Raw genomic sequence first — 22,173 nt, forward strand, 5'->3', positions numbered from 1 at the left:
GTCTAAAAACGAAAGTGAAAGTGTGAAACAAGAACACTGAAATGAAAGACAGTATTACAATGTATGCAAAACACATGCTGAAATGGACAACGTGAGTGTCAAGAGATGCAGGCAGTCGATCTGCAGTAGACCCATTTAGTACCGACACATGAAAACTAAAAAACCTACTGTGTCTGTAAATGACCACGTCTCCAATGTAGCGGTTCACACAATGCAGTGACAGAAACATGTCAGACTTTTTTGGCATTGTTGCCTGTGTGAGTATTCCCTCTTCCCTGTTAATTCATTTTGACCATCACTTCAAATACAGTGCAATACAATATATAATCAATTGTACTTACTAGTTGTACTCAGAAGGCTCTGCTGTACAGCTGACCTGAAGGCCTGAGGATGTTTGTTTGTTGAGAGAGAATGATTCCTCTCGACTGCAGCAGTGCTGTTGCTCTGACTTAGTTTCATTTTTGTTTGCTCCAAAGCATGTGACAGTGAATCACTCCGCCCTTCTCACCGTTGATCAACCCCCCTCATGCAGGTGAGCTCAGCGGGCCATCTTCTGTAACCTCTTTGCAATTTGGAGGTGATCAGAGATACTTTACCACAAGATGAGCTCTACAAGCAGCATGTTGGTGGACTTGCCAAAACTGTGTGTGTTTGATTCTGGGACACTTTGTGTGGTCGCCGGGTGGCACATAATAGCAGTGGTATATTAACATAGAAGCAAGCTTCTTTTTCTCTTCTTCTTTTTTCCTGTGTCCATGTACAATAATGCTAACAATGTAAACGATAATGTCCTCATCCTTAATTTTATTGAATTAATGTGCAAGTAACTCTTGTTTTTACTCTTTACAATAAATTAAAATAGAGAATATTTAAAGATCTCCTCCACACATGTATCAAGACATAACAATTCCATAATGTGTCAGACATAGATTTTGCAGAAAAAGTGTAATTACCAAATTAATATCCTTAAAATGGCGCCCTTTCTCTCCCTTGTTATATTTTTATTTATTCTTTAATATTTGTAAAGGTTGACGCCAGGACACAGAAACTCTGCGCATACATCATTCTACACAGTGACACTCAAACGTCCATCTGCAAGAATAAGACTGGAGGGGGATTTTAAGTAAAAAAAATAAAATTAAAGATTTTTAAATCATAATCAAGTACCCCCCAATTAAATGGTTAGTTCCACCCGTGTAGTTATGTTATCACAGCCATTTTAACCACTATCAGTAATATATCCTCAGTAGCAACACAACACAGTTGCCTCAAAGATTTATATGCCATATTGGAAATATAGATGTACCAGTAAAGAGAAGAAAAAAGTGAAAATGTGAAAATTTATTTCAGGTTAGCATAGAAATGCATTTTCTGGCTAATCTTGCTAAACACAAATGACATAAATGATCACTGAGTTTTTCACTTTGAACAAATTCCTACAAGTACAATTCTATATCTGTCCCGTGCTGCAGACAACAGATGCGTCACATTTTGAGTCTTTAACATACATAGAGAACACACTCTGTTTCTGATACAATGTTTGAACATTGTTTCATTTTCAGTATTAAATTCACTGCACGATTTCCTATCACACCTTCCATTATTGTTCATGTACATGAGTCCTGAACTTCACATGCTTCATATCCCCCCGTGGCTCAGACATGGTGTGTTCCACAGCCCTCAGCTGTCTCTCTCAGGTCGTACCAAGGAGAACCTTTCAGAGGGGTCTGGGATGAACCACTTCTCCCACAGATCCAAGTGAACAGCAGGGTAATTCCATGGTTTAAACGGGCCGTTCCAGTGCAGCAGGCGCGCCTCCTGGAGGAAGGTCTCTGAATAGCGGGCATCTGGACTCCAGCCTGGACAAACAGGGAGCCTTTTTGAAATTGACCCGACAGTAGAAGTAGAGCTATACTATTTTAGGTCTTTCTCAGTGTTTCTAAGTAGCAGAGTTATTGATGCCGCTTACTTTTAACATTTGGGAAACACTATTGAAGTTCTTCTGTATGTGATCAGGTGTGGTGAGCTTACCCAGGTGTCTGACATGCCATAGTGGGTCCAGTGTTGTGTATTTGTCATGAAACACTATAAGCATGGGTGGGGTTGCCACACCTCCGGCCATGGCACTGCTGTATATGTTCTGCCTGCAGGTGGAGAGGAGGAACAGGGTTTCTGAGCGTTTCAGGCAGATGTTTCTACTGCTCCAACAGTCACATATATTTAAGTGACAGTCCACATACAAGAAATGAAGTAGGTCTATGTGCTTGACACTGAAACCAGCCAACACACAATAAGAAGAGGGACAGAACAATATATAACATTACAATAAATTAAGGATGGAATTAACTGCTAAGCAGGGCCGTAGCTTCCACTGAGGCCACTGAGGTCATGTCCTCTGTATTTTTTCTCGGTCTTAATACATATATATGTATATATATATATTTTGGTAAGACTTTATAATATCTATCATATGATTACAATAAACAATTACATATAATAAAAACTGCAAATCTATAGCTAATTTAACTTTATTTTACTGTTAACAAGCAATACAAATGCTTTATAAACAACTTATTAGCAATTGTTTATTGGAAAGTTGCAATTGATGTCCATAATAAATAATGTGTGGTTCATTTATAAACATTATTTGGATGAGTTGCAACTGATGTTTCGAACTTTTACAATTACTTAATACATGTTTTATGAACCATGTTATTGTTTCTTCACAGTAAAATTACTGAACTATAAACGTACCAATTATGACTGATGGTTATGATAAAGTGTTAACCATGTGAATGCTCTTATTTTGCACATTTTAGATTAATATTCAAATGTTATTTATTCTTGCAGTATTGTAGGTGTATATACGTTTATATTTGTAAATATTGAGTTATTTTTACCATCCTTGTGTCTGTTTTTATATTGTGTGTTATTGTGAGTTTGGTGATTTTTATGTGAATTGCTACTACAGTGAAATTTCCTTTGTGGATTAATAAGTATAAGTATAAGTAGTAATCTCTCTCTCTCTCTTTCTATCCATCTTCTATCTATCTATCTATCTATCTATCTATCTATCTATCTATCTATCTATCAGCATATGAATAAGTTTGATCAATTTAAGTCAAAATTGGCCATATTTGTCACTTATCTTCTTCCTCTGTCAGAATTTGAGTACAATTTTCATCTATGTGCTGGCACTGATATTATTTCCTAAGCGATTATTGGTTCTGTCAAAATGCAGAGAAATGCACAGATTTATACTATAGTCTTCAAAATGTTGACCATGTATGGGTGGGGGGCAGGACCTCAGTATTTCTAAAATCCTGGCTATGGCCTGTTTAAAAGTGGCTTAACACATTGTGTCATGTGTTCAGCTCAAGTTCAGTCTGTAATAGATTAAGTGTTGCTAATTAAGGGCTGCATGGTCGGTGCTTAGCTGTCCTGCCTGTATAAAGCCACCAGATGTCACTGTGTACTCCTTAGCTTGATTCAGAACTAGAGTTTTGTGGTGATCTGTGTGTATATTGAATTGAAAGTGTTGTCTTTCCCCTTTGTTGGCTTCTGTGTCCTGACCGACACTCAGTGGCGAGTGTCATTTTAAGACAGAGCTTTGAACCCTCAGTTACAAAAACACCAAGTTAACTATGCAGAATGGACCAAACAGTGGGCAACACCCAACATCTTCTTCCGTCATTGTGAGTATTTTGACTGTTGAAAATTCTGCAGAAATTGTTGTCTTAAGTAGAGAAAGAAAATTGAATACAGGTCCATCGCATATTGATTGTAAGTTAATGTGGATGATGGCTGCTACTTTTGTTATCTATATTATCCATCAATTATTCTGTTTATTTTGTAGTCAATTAAATATCAAGAAGTTGTGAAAAATGCCAGGTGTAAACAGCAAATTCTCAAATTTGAGCAAATGTTTGGATGTTTTTTCTTGATAAATTAAATCATTGTTCACACCTATATGGGTTAGTAATTAAAGCAATTAATTAAACAACTTCATCACATTTCTTATGTCAGAAGTCTTGAGAAGGAGGAGAAAGAAACTAAAAAGAGTGACAGACATTGTCAGGACAAAGAAGGAGAACATCGAGTGAGAGAAGGAGAGGATGAGGAGAATAAGTTTGGACAAAAAGGCAACAAACAGAACGGAGGCCAAGGTTCTATTTGATCTTAAGGGTACACAAATCTACCTTGACTGGTAATTACTAGGAGGGCAGAAATCATCCAAGCCCTGAGCAACTATCAACTAATCAATTTATGTCATCATGTTGATCTTACTGTTGATGTTGTCACTTTCAGGAGACCATTCTCAAGAGAAGGATTACCAAATAAGGGACAAGCTTTACAAAAGGAGCGAGCTCATTCCCTCATATTGCACTACACAAGGGATCATAAGGCAGCTCGATGAGCAGCAAAGCTGGTTGCACGAGGAGATTGAGAGTATGGAACAGGGAGAGACAGAGGTTTCTGACACAGAGGTAGGCCAGAGCACTCCAAAAAAGTCAAAATTTCCAATCCATCCAATCTGAAGCCATTCAATCCTAACCCATCTAATCCGAACCCATCCAATCTGTACCCATCCAATCCGAACCCATCCGATCCTTGCCAATGTGCACTACCTCAGTGACCTATGCAGGACAGAGGGCAGAGCCTCCCCTGATTCCTCCAGCACTTCCTCCTCTGCAGCCCTCTGTTGCCTGTCAAATGCTCTCTCCACTGGCTGACTGTGTCTGCAGTCGAGGTCAGCGTGGACGACGCCCTGCCCCGCACTCCTCCGTCAACAGCTGTTTGCAACAACCTGTTCTTGGCCTCCCTGAGCTCATCCTGTGCAGCCACAGAAGCTGCCGTCCTCTGAGCCAGCTAACACATGTAATATGCATGAAGCCCTCCTCTGCTGTAAAAAGCCTGGACAAAGCACTGCCTCTCCTTCCTCACTCTTCAGATGGTTCAGCAGAACCTGTTCGTGACCTTCAGCCCCTACTGTACCACCTTCTTCCTTTGCGGTTCATCCAGTCTGCTAATTCATGATTGATCAGCCCTCTCGCCTCTCAGCTGACCTTGCCTTGAAAATGGCAGTGTAAGTAGCTCTCCTTCCCTGCTGCACAAACCCTGAGAAAAAAAGCTCTCTAAGCTTCACCCTAACTCAAGTCCTTCTGGTCTTCTGATCCATGACTTGGGACCCACAGATGAAGTCGTTCATTATGGATTTCAAAATGGACTTTGAACTGAACTCAGTTTCCCAGAATTTCCCCAGTCTGATCCACCATCTTGGACCTGAGTCCAACCCTTCGATCAGCCATCTTGTAGTCCCTTTTGATCAGCCATTTTATTTGTAGTCTTCCTTTGTCCATGCTGTGTGGCGTGGTACTTTGAACCCTAGCCGCCATTTTGCTTTTGTTCTTCCAGACACACACACACACACACACACACACACACACACACACACACACACACACACACACACACACACACACACTTGTACATGTTCTTTGTGTTCAAATAAAAGACTTTTGAACCTTCATGCTGTCTATTTAATATTGTTAAAATTTTTTTTAAAAGAGTCAATGTTGCCAACCTCTACTCTGTCAAGGACTCCAAAAGCCTTCGACCAGTACTAGCTGTTATGGTAATTTTGGCTGTGGTAATTAAGTTAATTATTAATCAGAGTTACAAACTGACAGCTTAGTACCTTTTTTTATGAGACTGATTTGGTGACTTTTCCCTTCTTCAAGGGTGGTGCCCCGAGGTGATCTAATGTAAACTGAATGTTATTATTTATCATAATTAATAATTATCCCTAATAATCATTAACATCCAAATTAAACCAAAAACTCCCTATTAATGTTGCATGAAGCACTGCACATGTCTGTCAATAGTTCTCCTCCTCTGCTGAGATCAGCCTGGAAGAAGTCCTGCCTCTTGGTCCTCAGGCCTCTGACTGACTGTGGCCTCCTCGAAATCCTCCTGTCCCTGGAAAACGCTGAAGTTCTCAACTGTTCTCAAATGCTCTCATAAACTTTTGTTTAAGCCCTTTTAATAAACCTACTGTATATGATACAAAACACATGAAATGAATGATGCTTTTGTTGTTTCTTAGTATTGAGACAAACTACATTAAAAAATAAATAAAGATAATATGTGTGGTGTTGTTTACATTTTTGAAGTTCATTTACATTAAGATTAGCCTACAGGAGAAAAAAGTTATACATCCTACTGGATTTTTTCCTACTTCATTTTTATAAATGAATAATTATTATTGTAAGGGACTAAGCAGCCTACCTGTTAAAGCATAATTCCATTCCATTTCTTTGATACGTGACCTCTGAACATACATTAACGTAAAAACTCCTCATGTTATGTATGCTTTGAATGTTGTAACCTTGCATTTACGAACAAGTACCAGATGAAGGACACCCCAATACATTTTCAGCGTAAAACACAGGCTCCTATTTATTAAATAGGATTCTGCAATGAGGAATTGAAACTTGCATATAGTTTGTTGTTTTCATATTGTTATCAATTACTGTATTGTTTTTGTACAAGACAATGTCCTCAGAAAGCAATTCTCAAAGCCAGTCAGTGTTTAAATTTCCCAAAGGCTTCACCTTTGAGCTGGAGTTTATTCAAAGTCTGTTCACCCTGCTGAAATAAACTGACCTTGAACCTTGAGCCTGCTGCAAAGTGCAACATGAGGTTTTCAAGAAACTGCTGGCCATTGTGTGTACCTGAAATTCTCCTCCATCCATTTCTCCAGCTGTTTGGTGATCTTCTGTTTCTTCCATTCGTTCATATCTGCCACAAACACTCCAGGGTTGAAAGAGCAGTCTCGAGGGTGGATGCCGAGATCTCTAACTACCTGTTTCCTGTAGTCCAGGTAGCCCATGTAGGTTGTCTATGGGACAAGCTCAGACGAGAAAACGCCATATTTCAACAACCAAATCTTTTAAAAGTGAATTGTGTTGCCTTCACACACTGGCAGGCTAATACACAAAGTGACATGAGAAAAGATATAAAAAATGCACCTGCATGCCGATGCTGCGCACCATCTCATGTGTGGAGGGCAGGTCGCAGTCAGTGGCAAAAGCCGCAGCGTGACCTGGCTTCAACTTGACATTGAACAGATCCTCGATGTTGCCTGAAAAGCATAGAAAGCCTTTAAAGTGGTAAAATACATGCACACACTCTACCTGTAACAGCTCTATTGCCCTCTGTATTAAATATGAGGTTGGATATGTGTATTTTCACACTTTTTTTATGCCGTCTTATTTCTTTAATCTCTTATTTTATTAATTATTTATTTCATTATTTATTATTTCACATCCAACTCCAACGCATTAATTGGACCAACATTTAACCTGAAGGATACGTGTTATGAAATATGAAATCTTTTCACATGGATTACCTCATCACATACGTACCCTGCACAATGACATCATCGTCTAAGTATATCACCCTCTTATGGCTGATGTCAAGCAGAGGTAGGTAAAAGCGCACAAAGTTGAGCTGCAAAACAAAAGTTAAGTTATTTCAACTCTATGAAACAGTAACTCTAAATTTAGATTGTGGGGAAGCACGAATGCTTACTTTCAACTTTTGCAATTGAGAGCTGTGTATGTATAAGGTACTGTATGTATCGATACAAAACCAAAACCAAAGCTAGAACTCACTGGATGTAACAGATCAGGTCGAGAAGAATCTGGCTTCACCTTTCCTTGTAGAACCATGGGGTTAAATTCCAGTATCTTATACTTGATGCTTTTTAGTTTAGTCTTCTCTATATACTGCCTGGGAAGATGCAAAGGAAGTCAGATTAGGTCTATAAACATGAATGTCATCATGATACGCTATGATCCTGGAATGGAACAATTACAAACTCAGTGCATTTACATTATAAGAGGAAAAATCAATTTAAGGCTTAAAAGGGTTAAGGTTAGGGTTAGGGTCATTTCATGAATCTATAAAAGATAGGGGTGTGCATATCTCCCTCATAAGACCCTTCGATACGAATCTGGATACATGAATTGATGGTACTGGATCTCCATGAGCAGGGTCTCTCTGAGCTGGATCTGTCTGCATTGGACCTCACTGAACTGGATGTCCCTGACTGTCTGTAGTCTCTGCTTCCTAGTAATAATCAGTGTATAAAATCACACCTATCATCATTACAATCAGACAAATCTTTACTGCTGGCAACAAACTCAAAAGTTAAAGTTGTGGCTAAATTGTGGCTGGAAAAAGTGTTTAATCTCCATGTCTTTGTCTTGCGTGTTCTTGCTAGTGCTAGCTTTACTAGCATCCTCGTCGTCTGCACAGGTTTCATCATGCTGCCTCACTAGGTGAGCGCTAAGTTGTCGTGCTACCACTGTACTACAGAGCTTACAGACAGCCTGCTTTTTGTCCAACTTTCTGACCTTCTTATAAAATCCAAATCTCTTCCAGACTTTTGATTTTACATTTGATGGTGCATTGTAAATTTTGTTGCCGTTGTCGGACATGTTGCTTTTGTTTCCTTGGCAACGCTACGCTAACATTGCTATGCCGCATCTTGCGAGAGTCTTGCGCTGACATTTGAACTTTTACGAGAGTTTGAAGACGCTGTGAGGAAGTAGCAGCATAGCAGCTTCACTCAACCAATTCATAACTTTAAAATCGGCCATCGGCCGGTTGACAGTACATTTAGATCGATCCAGAGGTCCGCATATCTGTGTAGTCGCTTCGTTCACTTTAAAACTGATTTCCAATTCATATAGGTTAAGTTTTACACCGCTAATAAAAAGGTAATGTTTACAGTAGAAACAAGTGACAAACCTCGTCAGTTTCACAGCGTCACGGAGAGTAACAATATAGAAGAACACACTGGCATCTGTGTTGCTATAGACGCTGTTGATGGTTGCCATGGTTGCACCCACGCGCTCCTCAGATGCGCAGATAATGACGGGGACGACATTATCCTCGACCTCTGGCACTCTCACTGCAGGAACCTGTGCTGCGCTGCCGACGCTCCTCCAGTGATCTGAGAGGAATCAGAGGTTGAAGGTCCAGGATTTTTTTTGTGTCATTTTGGATGCAGGTTTGTTCACGTAAGAATGGTGCTATGCACAAAGTATGGTACAACACGTTCTCTGAGTGTTTTTTCTACTCATTATTATTTTAGAAGTTTAATAGCTGTCACAACTTTCAATAACTGCATTAAAGTCAAATTAGATGAAAGTCACAAAACACTCATGACATCTACCATTTGCTCTGAGATTTGTTAGAAAAAAGACTCACGTTACTGTTTTTCTTTTTATGAAATATATATAACATAATCTATAAACATTTTTTATTTCTAAAAAAGCCTCAACAATTTGGTAAACAGCTGGATTCTTTGAATTTTACCAAACATTACCTAAAGAAGAGATTTGTTGGGGACTATTTTCAATGGTGGATTAATCTACATTTGGTAATGAGTACTCATGGCAGCAGGCAGATGAGTAGATTCTGGACAACAATTAAACTCTATGGCACAGAGGAATAATGTATATTAGGCTTTAGTAGAATACAGTTTTCCTTTCTTTTGGTCTCTGAAAGTTGAAAGTAAACAAAATATAAAACATTGCCAGACTTGTCCTTTAATGTTTTGACACAGCTTAATTTGCTCTATAACGATGTGAATAAAATCTGTGTGGATGTACCTGGGTGTTTGGCCCGAGTAGAAGCTCTGAGTAGTGTACTGTGCAGGAGGAGACACACCATCAGCACCAGCAGCACCAGGAGGACCCGGTTAACTGAAACAGAAAAGACAGAGTCAGTCTGTCAGCCATACAGTCAGTGTTTGTACATGCACATAAAGTAGCTTAAATCCAATCAGATTGTAACAGTCAACTCAATATGTGGTGTACAAGCAGTATTGCTGTTTGTTGTCCAAGTCTCCAGATACACTGAATGACATATACTGTATACTCAACAAAAAATAAACATCAGCAGGATTTTTTTTTATTGTTATTGATCAATCTCCTCTCTTTTGTTCAATTATTTAATCTAGAAAGTAAATGAAAAACTCCATCACAGTATCACAGATCGTAAGGTGACATCTTCATATTGCCTGTTTTGTCGGAACAACAGTCCAAAACCTGAAGACATTACAATTACAAATAGAGAAAAGCAGCAAATGCTCATGTTTTAGAATGAATGAATGGATGAACAAATATTTTGGTTACATATATTAGAAGAAACAGTGATTATTTCACACAAATTCCTCACAATCAATAACTGAAAGGAATGGGCTGAAGCCCATGGCTGGACTGTTTTGCATTTTTGCTGGTTTAATGACATAAAGGATTAAATTGACAGTTTGGGAATAACACCTCAGTCATGTCTTATTGTTAAAGGGGCCTTACATCGTTTTTGGGGAAAAAATCAAACTCATAATTTTAATATCTACAATATTAATGAGGTAGTTATACAAACTCAGAAATATTTCTTATTTCCATAAGTGAATAAACAAGCTGTTCTCAGAGGAAAATAAGGTCCCCAAAACGCTGTTTGATGCTAGAAAGGTGGCAGGGTCCAGCAAAAGGTAAAACAGTATAAAATTGTGTTGTCTTTTCAGGTCAGTTTGTTCAGTCATGAAAATTAACAGAGTTTGTTCATTTAGCTTGTGCAGGCATAGAAAAATCAGTCAATGACAATCTTTCTCTTCTAAATAAAGTTTCTCCCTGAAACTACATAGTGCATCTTTACAGCAGCTACAAGAAACTTTCAGTTTGGTTGATTCTGGTGGCCCCTGCGGCGAAAGCTGAATGAACACCACTGCCTTGTGTCTTAAGTTCTTAATCAAGCTAGCGTGTCATTTGTTCTGGAAGAAAATGAAAGAAAGATGCAACATATTTTCAATACTATTGTCCTTTTTAAACACAGCTGTTTGCAGGCTGCATGGCAGTGAGGTAATGTATCTACTTGTGGCTATGTAAAATGAATAACTGCAATATGACAATGGTGAAACAAAGTTAACTTTGCTGTACCAGACTACCGAGCAGCATCATTAATGTATCAATTCATCACTCTATACAATTATTTTTTTTCCATTTGATGACTTAACCAACCTGGATAAATCACAGTCTTACCCACTGACAGGCTTTAAGAATAACTATAAAAGCTTTATAGCAATAGCCAGTCTTCCCACTGATGGTCTTGTTTGCTTATGTGGGTCATATAGAGGCACCAATATTAAATTGAGATTATTTCATTACCAGTATCTTGTACTATGTTTAAGTACACAGCTGGAGCCAGCAGGTGATTAGTTTAGCTTTGTTTAAAGACTATAAGCAGAGGGAAACAGCTAGCCTGGCCCTGTTAAAAGGTAAAAATACACCTACCAACACATCTAATTAATTAAGTAATTAAAAAAAATATTTTGTTTAATCACAGATTTAATAATTAAACTAAGCTCATTACTAAGCTTTAACTCTAGACAGCAGCTAGTCCCCTGCTTCCAGTCTTTGTGCAGAGCTAGGCTAAATGCAAGCTACATGCTGCTGATCCAAAAAAACATTCCTTTAAACAACATGTCAAAATTGTTGATTAATTTTCTGCTGATCAACATCCATGATTATTTTAACACTGAACATTAGCATGAAAAGCTGTGTAGGTTGAGTTGGTGTTTGACTGTTATGTTTCCTTCACAATAGGTTTATCTCTAAAGTGGGACTCTTTCCACCAGCTGCCTGAATCAAATACCCATATGCAACCAGTTACAAGCCACTGTTAACATTTTCGGTGCCTATTCAGGTGCCATTACTTATTATGCACAGCATGCTACCTGAGCAGCTAGATCAAGGATTGAAGGTTGACTAAAGCCACCGCAGATGTTCGTTTTTTTTAGTCAAGCTTAATTTTGGTAGGAAAGTCTTTTGCGTTCTGTTTGCATTGCTGTTCACACACCAGACTGAATAATGACATGTAACTCCTTACAGCCTGTCATCTGGTTACCTCATCACACCCTCCCCCAGCACACACATGCATTTGGCACACGTGGACGGACGATGGATGCTTTCCAAGAGGGAAATTTGGGGGTTCCTTTATTGGCAACAGCTGCACCAGCTAAACCTCCTTTTTTACACCAAGTGAAGCTGGTTCTAAACCTGACATAAGTGTTAAACCACAAGTATAGCTGAGTCTCTTAGTGTTACTGCCCATCAGCAGGAGCAGAAGACAGACATGTAAATGTATATCACTTGAGATCATTGAGAGTGGGAACACTTACTTTTTCTCAGGAGAGCCATATTTCATGTTTGCTTCCAGCGACATCTGCAAACACACACGCAAAGAAAGAGTAAGAGAGCGCAATCAAGTCACTGAAGAGAAGTTCATTTATATGACGTATGGAGGGTTGAATGTTAACACTGAAACCTGGCAACCCTGCCTTCACAGTCTCTGATAATAAGAAAGATGTCAGACCTCATTTTCTTTTGTGTAAATGTAGAGAAGAGGACAAACCCCTCCCAAATCATGGCTAAGTGTAAACATTGCTTAAGAATGTGGTCTCTCCTGCAGAGATCTGTGTGCCAGCCGAGGACGTCACCACTGTTGGATGTCTGAGGCAACTGGGTGACTAAGTTTTACGAGAGTTTTACCTCTTAGCTGTGAGTTGTTCAGAGGAAAAGAGCCATGAGCCCCTGGTGAAGAACAGTGGGAAATCTGAAAAACTAGTGAAACCTTGAGATTAAACCTCAAAAACGCATAATCCAACGAAGTAGCTTTTGGAAAAATATAAATATCAATGGATCCTATGTTGTGTTTTCAATATAAATACAAGATTATTTAGTTCTCAATAAAGTTCCACAGCTGAACAGTAGGGGGTCACGTGAGCCACAATTCACTTACATTTATACACCAATCAGCCAGAACATTAAAACCACTGACAGCTAAAGTGTATAACAATCGTCATCTCATTAAAATGCAACATTCTGCTGGACGCGAACCTCCCACTCAAACACTGTCACAGACCAAGTGCACCCCTCGATGTCAGGACAATGCACCCTGCCACACTGCAAAAACTGCTCAGGAATGGCCCGACGAAAGAGCTCTGGCTGCTGACCTGGCCTCCAAATTGCCCAGATCCCAATACAGTTGTGCATCCATGGGACGTCCATCAACAAGTCCGATCCATAGAGGCCCCACCTCGCAGCCTACAGAACTCAAAGGATCTGCCACCAATGCTCTTGTGTCAGAAACCACAGGACGACCCCAGAGGTCCTGTGTCCATGCCTTGACTGGTTTGAGCCAAGTCTGATCTGTGATTGGGCCTCCATGGATCGGACTTGTTCAGAGATGTCTCACGAACGCTCAATCAGGTTGGGATCTGGGGAGTTCGGAGGCCGGGTCAACACCTGAAGCTCTTTGTCATGTTCACATACTGACCCATACTCTTACATAAAAGTATTTTCTCATGTGCATAAACACACTCTTCTCTCACATATTTATGTTTTCATTCTCACGCTTACACACATATAACATATTCATAAAATACACAAAATACATTTGAACTCTCACATACAGTATATTCACTCTACTCACATACATACTGTTGCCATCACATAAATAAAAAGTTACCCTCTTTTTTGCAGTACTTTACTTTAAGTGGCAAAGGAAGTTCCTCCTAAGTCAAAATGTTTGTCTCAAACCAAGAAGCACTCATATTACACTGCGGTGGAATAGCATTTCTGGAGCTTCAGAGCAAAACGGCATTGCAGCATTCTCCTAAACAGCTGAAGTAGATGGGGACAAAAAAATAATAAAAAAAGACAAAATGGCTCCAGACTTGTCTGGTGATTTCCAAGTCTCCAGAAGCTGGAGGTCCCAAATTGATTTGAAAAGATGTTATTTACATCCCTTCTTAAAGCTGAAAGCACTAGCTTTGTCTGAAGAGGGTGCATGAGCTCGACTGTACGTCAAGGGTGAAAACAACGTCTTTTCACATCAATTCAGGATCTCAGGGCCTCCGGAGACGTGGATTACCTTGAAAGAGCTGTATGGAGCCTGTTATGGTTTTTCTGGTTTGTTTTTAGCGTTTTGAAACAAGTCCCCATCTACCTCAGCTGTTTAGGAGAATGCTGCAACTCTGTTTTGCTGTGAAATGTTTTGCGGACTACAAAACTTCATCCAACTTTCCACCTGCATGGGGTAGACTGGATAATGACTGAATTTTCATTTTTGGGTGAACTTTTCCTTTAACACAAACATAAATTTGAATATAAACGCACATACAGAAATATATTTTGTGACAAATATTTTACACACCGACGTATGTGACTGTGACAAACATGCCACATGCGTACATTATGTGCCATATGACCTGACCTGGAGTACACTCGCTGAGGCCTGAAGCCAGGAGACACTGAATGACACATGTGGCTGTATTTTGTCCAAAATCTTCCACCACTTCCTTCCTTCCTGGTGCCAGGGCTTGATCAAGGGAACTATTTGCCTCACAGCCATTGAAGCATTTGTATAGAAAAGCTACGCAATGAATGAAAAAAATGCACATTTCGGCTGTCTCACAGCTTAACAAGTCTTCTCTATCACCTCCTCTTAGAATCAATAAGGATCAATTGGTTTCATTGACCTCATCATTTGTGTGTTCGGTGGAAAGTGGTGAAACCTCAGCAGGAAGCAGCACACTTTAAGTTGCTCATCAGCGTCACACCCACAGTAGCCTGCTTTCTATGTTTCACCCCTTGCCGCAGAAACCTGCAAACGCTAACTAAACTTTAGCAGCTGCAATGAAACAGGACATGCAGTTTGTCGTGCATGTGTTTCAGGTTTGTTTGTCACTGTAGAGCAGCCCAGAACATCTGGAACTGTTTAGCTTCAGATACACTCCTTCCAGAAGGCAGAACATATTGTCTCTGGGCTGCACTCGAGCAATCGGTAATCCACTCACTCACCAAAATTACAGTGTATTGATTGTGATACGCTGTGCAATCTCAATTTACGATTTCTACATTGTCAGTGTTTTTGCAGGATTGTACACCCAAATATGAACTGGTACTGATTTTATGCCACTTAAGTTTTTGTCAAATGAATTACAATAAATATCAGTCCAAAAGTTTCTGTCTGTGTTGCATTATTTTGCTTAAATAGCTTCTTCGAGACAATAGAAGAATTAAGGTTATGTAGCAATAACTACCAGCTGTGAAACAATTTTTCCCTCATCAAAATAAGTTACTGAAGCTTTACATGTAACTGTGAATGACTGTGGTGAATGGGGGTTGGGGGTCCGAACCAAACGCATAAGTCATCACGCTGCAAAAAATGTCTAACCTGGGTGAAGTAGTTTGCTTGTTCAGGGCTGAAATTCACTCACGAGAGAAGGGGTCTGTCACATTTCACTGATGTGCAATGGAATTAAACTACTACATTTTCTAGGGGAGAAACGTTTGAAACAAGGTAAAAGGAGAATAGTTGATACTGTATTAGAAAACACCTAAAAAGCACTATAATCCTAAATAAAATAAAAATACTGAATAGCATTGAAACAACATAAAACATGCATGATGCATCTGCAGTCTCCACTTGTTTTCTTGTATTGTATTGCACTCTTTAAAGACAGACATTTCTTTCAGTGTAGCAGGACACAAAGTTCTCCTGGCTAACACTACAACAGGCTGGCATAAACAGCACCAAACACAGGAAACATGTTTCAAAACACACACTAGACACACACCTACACAATGTCATGTTGCTATGCATTAACTTAGTGAAAATACACTTTAGAAGACAGTGATAAAGTAAGGAGGCGTGTCCCTGTTGGTTTGATATGTAGCCTTAATCATCAGTCATTTAAATGGCAGCACGATTTTAAGCACATTATAAAGTCACAGATGTACTCACCAGAGGAAGCGGGCGGTGACTGTGGTCACTCTTCATGGTCCATGTTGTAAAACCTCTGAGGACTGAGACTCACCCTTTACCAACAATCCCACTTTTCTCCTCTCCCACCTTTTTTTTCTCTCCTTCCTCCCTCCAGATGTGACTCATCTTGTTCACTGATTCCTCGCTGTCATCCAGCCAAAAACCGGACTAGCACGTCCCATTTCACGGGATCATCGGAGTGATAAGAAAAAATCTAATTAAAGCAGTGTCCGTTTAGACTTGTTCTGTCGACCACAGTGGGAGAAAGTAATTGACAGTCATTGGAAAGTACACTGACAATGCTCTAGTTTAACCAGTGGACTCAGGCATGTGCATAAAGTAGTATTTATAATACTGTTTATGCTTATAATCCTACTTTTAATTGTTTATCCTTGAAGAAAAAACAGATTTGAAACACTGTTGAGGAGTTTCTAGCGAGCCGACGCGCACGTCGTCAAAAAACTACACTTCCCATAATAACCTGCGCTGGAAAGGACGACTATCCCTTCGTCACGTTTGTTAGCAGTCATAGTTATGCCTGTGGATAATAATGATATTGTTCTGTTCAAATTGTTGCACGGACTTGTTTGTTAAGCTACAAAGGTAGCTTTATAAGGCTTATTAAAACTACCTTGTTCCTCGTTTACACATGTTAATGAATACGTTGTATATTTTATTCCCAGTTGGGTTTTTATTACAAGCTTAAAGTGCAACGAACAATAATATATTAGCATAACATTTATAAGTTTAAGCGTTGTCCTTCAAGAGGAAACGATTTAAACACACAAATAAGAAATGTAATGCATTTATTTTGATTGCAAGATCCTGTTTTTGAATGCACATTTTCAATTTACACGATATCTATAATTTAATACTAGCTTTTGTTTGTATTCTGTGTTGTTTTACGCATGGACAGTGTCACAGAGTAAGGTCATGGTTGGCCACCTAATTTTCTGCTCCTCTACGAAAACAAACCTGGTAACATCTCTCTCCATCATGTCCTGAAGCGTCTTAGCTGAACTACTTTCTCACTTTTTGACCGGTTAAAGTGACCGTGCTCCTGTCACGTTAGCTGCCTTTACCTCCACCCAGCATGGACGACAGCAGTTTCAAAGTGCTGGTGAAGCTCACTCAGGAGGGACACTTAAGCTCTCTGGAGGAACAGATAACATTAGGCGGCTCGGCGGCGGCTCAGACCGTCAGCAGCAAACACTTCGGCCGGTCAGGAGACACCCTGCTGCACTACGCTGCCAGACACGGACACCTGGATGTTGTGGAGTATCTCGTTCAGCGGGTCGGCATGGACGTGGAGGTGTACAACAACGACTACAAGAGGCCGCTGCACGAAGCTGCGTCCATGAGCCACCAGGCTTGTGTTAGCTACCTGCTCCGGGAAGGAGCGAAGGTGGACAGTCTGAAGAAGGCTGACTGGTGAGGATGACAGTATTAATCTAGTCGTATTAACTTTAAATATTGCATACATAGCGCCCTCTGTCGGCTTTAAAGACCAACCCTGCCGGCTGTAGTACCAGCTCCCTTCGATAGCTCAGTTGGTAGAGCGGAGGACTGTAGTGGTATGACGCCGAAATCCTTAGGTCGCTGGTTCGAATCCGGCTCGAAGGAGACACTTTTTGATTTCCCGAAAAGAGTAGAGCGGCTACAAAATGAGTTTATATATATATTTTGCTATATCCTATTCGAGAGGTCAAACATGACAAAGGAAACGGTGTTATAAGAAAACAAAGACAAGTAGAAACAGACTTGTCAGTATCTCACAGACCTAAGCGTCTGTTTGTCTTAAATCCCTGATCATGTTTCATCTGTTTTAAGGTATTTCCTCAAACCAAACACTCTGCAGTCCACCCAGGTCACAAAGTATTCCTTGCACTGCATAATAAAAGAGGTTTATAACCAGTTTCTCAAGTTGTGACTATTTCCCTGTCCAAACATAATAATAATAATAATAATAATAATAATAATAATAATAATAATTGTCAATGCCTCAACAAAATGAACTTAATGAATAAATACATGTATTTATTAAACGTTTTAATAGCAGACACATGTATCATTGTTAATGTTTCTTTCCATCTTTTGTTTTTATGTGTGTAATAACACATTTATATTTTTGTGAGTTCAATTTTTTTACATCAAGGACACAAACTAGTTCAAATCACGTATTATTTGAGCTAATGCACGATTGAATTCATTCATAATTTAAAAAACATGAAGGTGAATGTTTGAAAATGTTATACACCACATAAAAATCATAATGAAATTGACAGTTTACTTTTTATTGTATGGTGTGTAATTATAGTTGAATAACAGGCTGAAAAATAAAAAATGTGTAATTTAGTATCAACTGTTTATACATTTATTTGTACATTTCTCTGTTCTTCTCTGTATGTCTATTCATATATTTACTATATTAAAAAAATAACAGTGTATAAGCTTTCAATGTGACTGCCATCTTCGGTAGAATTCACTTGGTCTTCTCGCTCAGGACTCCTCTGATGATGGCCTGCACTCGGAGGAACCTTGCCGTGATCCAGGAGCTGCTGTGCCATGGCGCAGACCCGGCACTGAGAAACAAAGACGGCTGGAACTCCTTTCACATCGCCTGCAGGGAGGGCGATCCTCTGGTCATACAGCACCTGCTTCTCATGGTGCCGGATGTCTGGAGGACGGAGAGCAAAACATGCAGGACTCCTCTGCACACTGCAGGTAAGGCGTCCTCAGATCCTCAGTTCCAGTATATGGATATGTGACGTGATGGCTGAGTGGCTTCACCTGCTATACACAAAACATCTCCTGACTTCAGGCTGGATTAAAACAGTTATCCTTCACAAATCTCTCATCTCTACGTGTGTGGTAGTCTGTTGTGGCCGAATGTCTAAGTGTGTTTGTGATCTCTGAAGGGCAAAAGTAATATGTTTTTGTTATGTGAGAGACCTTGTGCATTCATTGTCAGATTATAACTAATACTCTCTCTGTTCATTATTCAGCAATGCATGGCTGTGAGGAAGTTGTTAGGATCTTGCTGGAGAGGTAGGTTGAACTTCCCCCTAAAACAAATTATATGGATGCAACCCATTTTCCTCAGAATTTCTGGCTCAAAATGCCCCAAAATAATAAATGCAATTGTTGTGACTCACAAGTATGAACATAACTGTGACAAAGAGGTAGCTGGTTTGATCCCTGGACTGGCAGGACAAATCCGGGTAGGGGAGTGTGAAAGGTTAGCACATAGTCTTCCCTCATTGCCACTGCAAGGTAACCTCCCCTTGAACAAGGCCCAAACTGCATCGGTGGAGCTGCTCAGTGGCAGACAGATCAGATTGTGCTTGTGCTTGACTTGTTTTCTGAGAAATATAGGTGTGTACTTTTCAGCATTATGATGATTTACAGCTCACGGATAACTTTGCCTGACTAACATTCACCTTTGCTGGCCTTCTTCCAGATGTGGCTACACCCCAGACATCACTGACAGCTGTGGAGTTACTCCTTTCATGGATGCCGTCAGGAACGGACACATTTCTGTAGCCAGGCTGCTTCTAGAGAAGCACCAGGTAAAATTTTCATTTATTCAGTTATTGTTAAGCGTATGTAGAAATTGAGATATGTGTTCTGTCACGACCTGACTTATGTGCTCTGTAGGCGTCTCCAACAGCAGCCGACATACTCGGCACTCAGCCGGTACACCAGGTTGCTGTCACCGGCCAGGAGGAGGCACTGTGCTTCCTGGTGCGGGACCTTAATGTAGATGTGAACCAGAGGGCGACTGGCATCCAGCTCACTGCCCTGCATTATGCTGCGAAGGTGAGGGGTTTGATTCCCAACGTGTGGTACTTGTACTATAGGGGGTACGTCTGCATTTGCCTGGGAATACATGGAAAGATTGTGGAGTAGCTTCACCAATTTGACACCTGAAACCATGTGTTGAGAATGCATGAATACTAGTAAGAAGAGTTGAAGAACAGTAGAAGTTATAACGAAATTATTGAAATACTTAGCGTAAGGTACTGGTGAAACAAAGTTAGCTTAGAGTAATGGATAAAGTGTTGAATAGCTAAAAGTAATGGATATAAACAAGAGAAATGTGATCACACTGATGAAGGACAACCAGCCGTACAGCATTAAAATGCAGAAAAGGACAGTGCTCTTGATTACAATGATTAATAGTTAATGACTGCTGAATTATCATCGAATTACAAATGTATGTATATATTTTATGTGTTACAGAAGCCCTGAGAGGCAAGTGAGAAAATAAAGTTGCAAACATAATATTATCTATCTAACTCTAAAACTGAAACTAAATATGAGTAGTGTATCAGTAAGTCACAGATAAACTATGCTTACACTGAACTATCTCTGTTATGTAAGGGACATTAGGCAGGTGATGCTGGTTATCATTATTAGTTTACCATAAATGTCTTCAGGTGAAGTCTGTCTGTAATATCCCAAAATCACAAATGTGTGTCAGAGCTCTTTGCAATCTGTATTAAATGCAACACTCTTTATTCTTAGTTTGAATAAGGAAAAGCTCTGTTGTTTATACAGAGTAGACTGAAGTAGCAATAGTAAGATTACAATATGAAAATGAAACCTACCAACACACCTGGTAGGTAAATCTGAGTGTGGAAGTAAACTCTCCAACCTGTGTTTTTCAGGAGGGCCACACGTCCACTATAAAAACACTGCTGGAGCTGGGGGCAGATCTTCATGTTCGGGACAAAAAGGGAAGAAGTGGTAAGCAGTGTGTCACCCCAGCTTGAGAAATGTTTTTGTTTTTAGCAAACAAAGCCTCTGAAAAGTAATAAGAGTATTTATCTAAAACATAAACATTCAAGGCTAAAAAAGTACGAATAAAAGTGAAGTAATGAAACAATACTAGTAAGTATTATTTATTAATAGTTCAACAGTCAATAATCAGTTGATCTGCTTCATCAGGACTGTGTGGCTGTAAATTGATCGGATTTCTTCCAGTGTTGAAAACATAAGCAGACAACCTCACAGCTGTCATCACATTCAGACTCAAATGTTGCAAAATCCTGGCTGGTTCTCACCAACAAACAGCACTATCAAAACAGAACAGTAGCGTTGTAAAACGTGCTGTAGTAACAACCCTGTAGTTGCCATATTTCATTTTTAGTCAGTTGATTCATGCTTGATAAAATGAGGGTGAGTAGATAATGACAAGTCAATGGGCTAAAATATGCCAAAACACTAGTACGAGGCCTTACCTTCCCTTACTTTCTCTTCCCAGCTCTTCATATGGCCTGCATGGGACAGCATGCAAATGCGGCCGGGACGCTCCTGCAGCTCGGACTCAAAGACTCAGAGGACGCATCTGGCACGACAGCACGGCAGCTGGCCAGGAGACCAGACGTGGTGCGAGTGTTTGAATGTGACGCATGATGAAGGACACTGTAGTGATGCAGAGCAAAGGAATGCAGTTGGTTCTGCATAATACATTTAAGTGAAGAAATTAAATTAAAACTTTTTATGTGATTGAAGTAACTTAGCTTTGGTTGTGTGAACTACAATAAATCCTTTCTTGTATTGTTTTATGTATTCCTGAGTGACATTGTGGATCTAAGTCTAAATCTCGCTTTGTTATATTTACTACAGGCCTAACTTTGGTGTTGTTGACCTGAGACTCTGCAATAACTTGGAAAATATCTCTAAAATAACTTAGAAAGCCCATAATGCTGTGTTTGCACTCTTCTGCATGGGAATAAGTACCTTGTTTGGTAATGCTATGCCCTGAGGCGAAGACATGAATGGGCATGCTGAAGATAAGCTCTCCTGCCTGTGCATGATATTGTCTGATTGTACTCTGATATCATCATGACTCTAGCTTTCCATCACAGACTTGCTGGGCTGTCATTACAAAACAAATCCTAAGCTTTAAACATCAGCAACCTCTGATAGCTCCAGTCTTTCTGGCTGGCTGGTGGTTATTACTTAGTGTGAAAGTATCGTATATGAGTGTATGCAACTAAATGTGTATGCTTTGAAATAAACGCATTGACTAACACGAGGCCATGTGTAAGTAAGACAGCAATTTCATGGATGTCACTTGGTTTACTAAACAGGCGTGTCAGCCTTGAATCCAGTCCAACACAAGCAGTGAAGAGAGACTGCATCTCAGAATGCATGATGGTGGAAATTCTCATATCTATTTATGTGACAGATACATTACAGTAAGAGACTTGTGCGGGAACCAATGATAATGTGAGAACTATGGAAACATTTTTTATAAAAACA

At 39.8% G+C, this 22,173-nt stretch overlaps 2 protein-coding genes across 3 annotated transcripts; one reads left to right on the forward strand and one right to left on the reverse strand.

Moving 5' to 3' along the window:
* Nucleotides 1–1,326: 1,326 nt before the first annotated feature.
* Nucleotides 1,327–16,241, reverse strand: glt8d2 (glycosyltransferase 8 domain containing 2). Of its 2 annotated transcripts, XM_084345195.1 has the most exons (10): nucleotides 15,883–16,241; nucleotides 12,254–12,297; nucleotides 9,684–9,776; nucleotides 8,818–9,022; nucleotides 7,677–7,794; nucleotides 7,428–7,512; nucleotides 7,032–7,144; nucleotides 6,735–6,901; nucleotides 2,032–2,144; nucleotides 1,327–1,859 (listed from the first exon to the last, which is right to left on the reverse strand). In XM_084345195.1, exons 2-10 carry the CDS (start codon nucleotides 12,270–12,272, stop codon nucleotides 1,681–1,683), a joined length of 1,092 nt encoding a protein of 363 aa, XP_084201321.1. In that variant the 5' UTR covers nucleotides 12,273–12,297; nucleotides 15,883–16,241; the 3' UTR covers nucleotides 1,327–1,680. The 2 variants fall into 2 exon arrangements, with proteins under 2 accessions (XP_084201321.1, XP_084201322.1); XM_084345196.1 differs by lacking the exon at nucleotides 15,883–16,241 and having other exon boundaries at nucleotides 12,254–12,376.
* A 601-nt stretch (nucleotides 16,242–16,842) lies between these two features.
* On the forward strand, nucleotides 16,843–21,942 carry ankrd16 (ankyrin repeat domain 16). Its single transcript, XM_084345207.1, has 7 exons — nucleotides 16,843–17,334; nucleotides 18,407–18,627; nucleotides 18,909–18,951; nucleotides 19,364–19,472; nucleotides 19,561–19,722; nucleotides 20,574–20,652; nucleotides 21,170–21,942. Exons 1-7 carry the CDS (start codon nucleotides 16,997–16,999, stop codon nucleotides 21,319–21,321), a joined length of 1,104 nt encoding a protein of 367 aa, XP_084201333.1. The 5' UTR covers nucleotides 16,843–16,996; the 3' UTR covers nucleotides 21,322–21,942.
* Nucleotides 21,943–22,173: the final 231 nt, after the last annotated feature.

This window comes from Pagrus pagrus, assembly GCF_965226575.1.
Source record: "Pagrus pagrus genome assembly, chromosome: 23".
Lineage (NCBI taxonomy): Eukaryota > Metazoa > Chordata > Actinopteri > Spariformes > Sparidae > Pagrus > Pagrus pagrus.